The sequence below is a fragment of the Neomonachus schauinslandi genome, chromosome 7, assembly GCF_002201575.2.
Source record: "Neomonachus schauinslandi chromosome 7, ASM220157v2, whole genome shotgun sequence".
NCBI lineage: Eukaryota > Metazoa > Chordata > Mammalia > Carnivora > Phocidae > Neomonachus > Neomonachus schauinslandi.
In genome coordinates, this window is record NC_058409.1 from 131,721,266 (window position 1) to 131,725,877 (window position 4,612).

The following is a 4,612-nucleotide window of genomic DNA, read 5'->3' on the forward strand; positions in this document are numbered from 1 at the left end:
GAAAGAAAGAAAGAAAGAAAGAAAGAAAGAAAGAAAGAAAGAAAGAAAGAAAGAACTTGTTCACCACTGTTCATATATTGTGACTCTTGAATGGTTTTGAGTGAATGATTGATTTTAAAAGTGCAACTACACGTAAAATTTACTCATTCATATTTTTCTTCATGAGTATTGGATTAATGTGTGTTTTCTCTGTGTATGTGTGTGCATATGTATGAACATATATGCATATACAGATAAAAACAATTTACTATGATTTTTTCTTGGTATGCTTATTTATATTTTCTGAAAACTCTGAAAAACAATATGCCATTATCCTCACAGTCCCGGTAAAATGTTCACTTATAAAAATTCACCATCTTAAAGCATTATCTGTGAAAAAGTTAGAAACCTGTCAAATAAGCAATCATAGTCGGAGACTCCTCAAATTAATTTATCTTACCTGTATTTTCAAATATTGCATTGTAGGCATGTTACAGGAAAATTGATCTTCATTTAATATTTTACATAAACATCTCTTGTATTGTCAAGCCTTGGTGAGCAGGATGAGAGAAACTTACGGTCCCAAGCCATCTGTAATATGTTAAAATTTATTTTAGATAATACTGCCCGGATTTTAACCAGAAAAAATGGATTCAATAGACACGAAATAAATACCTATCTCTTGCCTGTGGTGATATCAGACAATGACTACCCGATTCAGAGCAGCACGGGTACTTTGAGCATCCGAGTGTGCACCTGTGACAGCCAAGGTAACATGCAGTCCTGCAGTGCCGAAGCCTTGCTCCTCCCCGCGGGCCTCAGCACGGGAGCGCTCATCGCCATCCTCCTCTGCATCATTATCCTACTGGGTAAGCAACCTCAGAGAGAACGTGATTGGAAGGACCCCTGTGTGGCTCAGTCAGTTAAGCCTTCTCCTTTGGCTCAGGTCATGATCCCGGCGTCTTGGGATCGAGTCCCACGTTGGGCTCCTTGCTCAGTAGGGAACCTGCTTCTCCCTCTGCTTGTGCTCTCTCTCTCTCTCTGACAAATAAATAAAATCTTAAAAAAAAAATATGAAAGAAAATGTGATTATTTCCTGGACTGTTTACGTTAGTGTATTTGTCTGTAAGAAATTCTCTTATTAAAATAACTCCTCCCCCATTAACTCCAATATCTAAGATAGACCTAAGTTAATGACGGGATGTTGTTTATATTGAAATATTTTATGTGATCAGATAGTTATTATTTTTCTCTCTTAAATTATAAGACCGAAAGTTAGAGATATTCAAAACATTTTGCAAGGTTACACAATTCCTGAGTGGCTCAACCAAGGAAAGTTACTTTGCTGTCCGTTTAACTAGTTTTTCAGGAAATCTAAAGTTTATTTCCAGTTTTTTTTTTTTTTTTATTCAGATGAGGGCTGGTTGGAGCCTTTCCACTGAAATCATGTTAAAATAGCTCTTAACCTGTTTCACCTTTCCCTGCAACAATAATACTTGATTTTATAACCTAGAGCAAATTGCTTTTTAACTGCTTTTGAATGAAAAATCAGATTAAGTTTACTCTCCAGTTGCATTATCTTAAAACTATTGTGCATATTCCTATGACCCTAATAAAAAAGCATTGTATCTGACATTTTAAGAAGCAGTAAAATGAACTTGGATTTTGGAGCCAATCTTAGTTTCATTAGCCTCATTATTAGAACATTTTTTAACGGGTAAGATCACTTGGCTGACAATAAACAATCTAAGGTTTAAAATCTTTACATCATAAGTTTATGTGTGCGCATGAATATATGAATTTAAGCAAAGTAAAATGTCATATTTTTCTCAAAGACTTGAAGAATAAACACTTTTTTCTCTCTTAGTGGTGGCCTATTTATTTTTTAACAATTTTGAAGGTCAAGAATACTTACCAATGGATTAAAACCTTATTTTTTCTAGGCATTAAAAAAGTCGCTTCAGAGAGGGTTGAAGGCAGGTAGACTAACTGTCCTAGGTTAATAAAAGAGAAAACAAAAGTTAAGAGTCTTTCCCATTATAATGTAATTCTCTTAGTTCAGTCTGCTATAACCATACCATAGACCCGATGGTTTCAACCCCAGAAATGTATTTCTCATAGTTTTGGAGGCTGGAAATCAAGGCACTGGCAGATTCCAAATTTGGTGAAGGCAAATTTCCTAGTTTCAAGATGGCGGTCTATGCTGAATCACCACATGGCAGACAGCAATCCTCTCTCTTGTTTCTTTTCATAAAAGCACTAATTCAGGGCGCCTGGGTGGCTCAGTTGGTTAAGCGACTGCCTTCGGCTCAGGTCATGATCCTGGAGTCCCGGGATCAAGTCCTGCATCGGGCTCCCTGCTCGGCGGGGAGTCTGCTTCTCCCTCTGACCCTCCCCCCTCTCATGTACTCTCTCTCTCTCTCATTCTCGCTCTCTCAAATAAATAAATCTTTAAAAAAAAAAAACACTAATTCAATTCATGAGGGCTCTACCCTTTGACTTAACTACCCCCTAAAGACCCCACTTCCAAATGCCATCTCTTTGGGGATTTAGGCTTTAACATGAATTTTGAGAGGACACATTCGGTTCATAATGATAATAAATCCCATATCCTTTAAATATTTCTTCTAAAGAAGCTAAATAAATATAGATATTTCATCATACATATACCCGGTAAAATATTTTCCCTCTCTTTTCTTATTTAATTGAATTCAGACCTGTTTCCCTAAATCATCATTTTCAAGGCTCATGTCCCAAGTATTTGGGGATAGTGAATGAGGGTGGAAAACCAGTAACAGCCAGAGAAAATTTAACATTCTCCTATCTTTTATGCTATTATCATCATGATTAGTAAAATCATTATATTATTATTATTGATACCTTCTCAGGTATCAGTAGTAGGGAAATGTCCTTTCTGAATGATATACATTTCTATTTGTAAATCTCCAGTTGTTTGAGATATATCTAGCTAAGGTTCCTACATGCTTTCTGTAGGTAATTCAATGTAGAAATTGAAATTCACTCTTTGCTATCATGTGATCTGATAACTTTCTTTTTGGTCTCATGTGTGATATATATTTCCATGTAATACCTCAAAGACTGCTAAACTAATAGTGCCTAATCAGGAGGTCATTTGCCCTTCACTTCTTTTAACAATGTAAGAAAAAAATTCTATGTAAATCCATCAGCAAAGCTATTTAGCCAAAACCAACACTGTATCTTGTGAAGAATGCTGCCTTTTCAATATTGTATAAGGATGTGCAAAATATGGGCATATTTTTGTCGTCCTTAATTGTTTTATTTGAAGCTGAATTCAATTTGTGTTATTTTTTATGTAACACCTTATGTCACTATTCAATGCAAAGTATAAATAATGTCTGTACAATCAGGAACTAACTTTAAACAGTTCTTAGAAAAATAGACAAAATATCTCACTGTATTTGAGAAATATTCCAGATGGCTTTAAAAATACATTAGAAACACTGCTTGCATACCCCACCCATCCTGGCTAAATCCTCAACTGCCTCTCTCCTTCCCACCCCCCACCCCCCAACCCCCCGACCTTCAAAATCAATCCAAAAAACCCACCCCGTCCCCCAAAACCTAAAAAACCCAAATTCCCCCACAGTACTTCCGCTCGTTATTTATATAGTTTTTTAGACGGACAGCTAATGAATCTTTTTTTTTTTTTTTTTTTTTCAAGTTATAGTAGTACTGTTTGCAGCTCTGAAAAGGCAGCGAAAGAAAGAGCCTCTGATCTTGTCTAAAGAAGACATCAGAGACAACATCGTGAGCTATAACGATGAAGGTGGTGGCGAGGAAGACACTCAGGCGTTTGACATTGGCACCCTGAGGAACCCCGCAGCGATAGAGGAGAAGAAGCTCCGGCGAGATATTATTCCGGAAACTTTATTTATACCTCGGAGGACTCCCACGGCTCCAGATAACACGGATGTCCGGGATTTCATTAATGAAAGGCTCAAAGAGCATGATCTCGACCCCACCGCGCCTCCCTACGACTCACTTGCAACTTACGCCTACGAAGGAAATGATTCCATTGCAGAATCTCTGAGCTCCTTAGAATCAGGTACTACTGATGGAGACCAAAACTACGATTACCTCCGAGAATGGGGCCCTCGGTTTAATAAGTTGGCGGAAATGTACGGTGGCGGGGAAAGTGACAAAGACTCTTAACCTAGGAGATATATATATATATATCTATATATATATCTATATATATATATTCTATTCAAACAAGAGGAAGTAACTTGACGGACGCCGTCTCCACCACTTCACAATATTTGATATTCAGGAGAATTTTCCTGCCACTCAGCACAATTTTTTCCCATTTACTTTTTAATTTGTTCATTAATTACATTAATTCTTTTTCCTGTAGGATGTCTCATGGAATATATACGAAATTTTATTTAATCAATTCCAAGAGCCAAAGCTATGGAAATTCAGTGTTGTCCATCTTAGAAATAAAACATAATTTCAGAAACATGAACAGGATAGTTCTCCCTTAAGCAACCTCACAAACAAGCCGCTTCTGTTAGATACACGTCCTGCCCTTGCAAATGAAGCTTTTAAAAAGGTGAAGAAAAAATTTAAGGTATATCCTGTTCTGTACATT

General features: G+C 36.8%; 1 protein-coding gene across 2 annotated transcripts in view; it reads left to right on the forward strand.

Moving 5' to 3' along the window:
• The window catches only part of LOC110585742 (cadherin-10), a 113,838-nt gene extending 109,665 nt beyond the window's left edge, over positions 1-4,173 (forward strand). The window contains exons 10-11 of one of the 2 annotated variants that reach the window (XM_021695870.1): positions 597-848; positions 3,683-4,173. In XM_021695870.1, the coding sequence (XP_021551545.1) occupies positions 597-848; positions 3,683-4,173 (743 nt within the window). The remainder of the gene's footprint in view (positions 1-596; positions 849-3,682) is intronic. The other variant, XM_021695877.1, reaches the window with a different exon arrangement.
• The last annotated feature ends 439 nt before the right edge of the window (positions 4,174-4,612 follow it).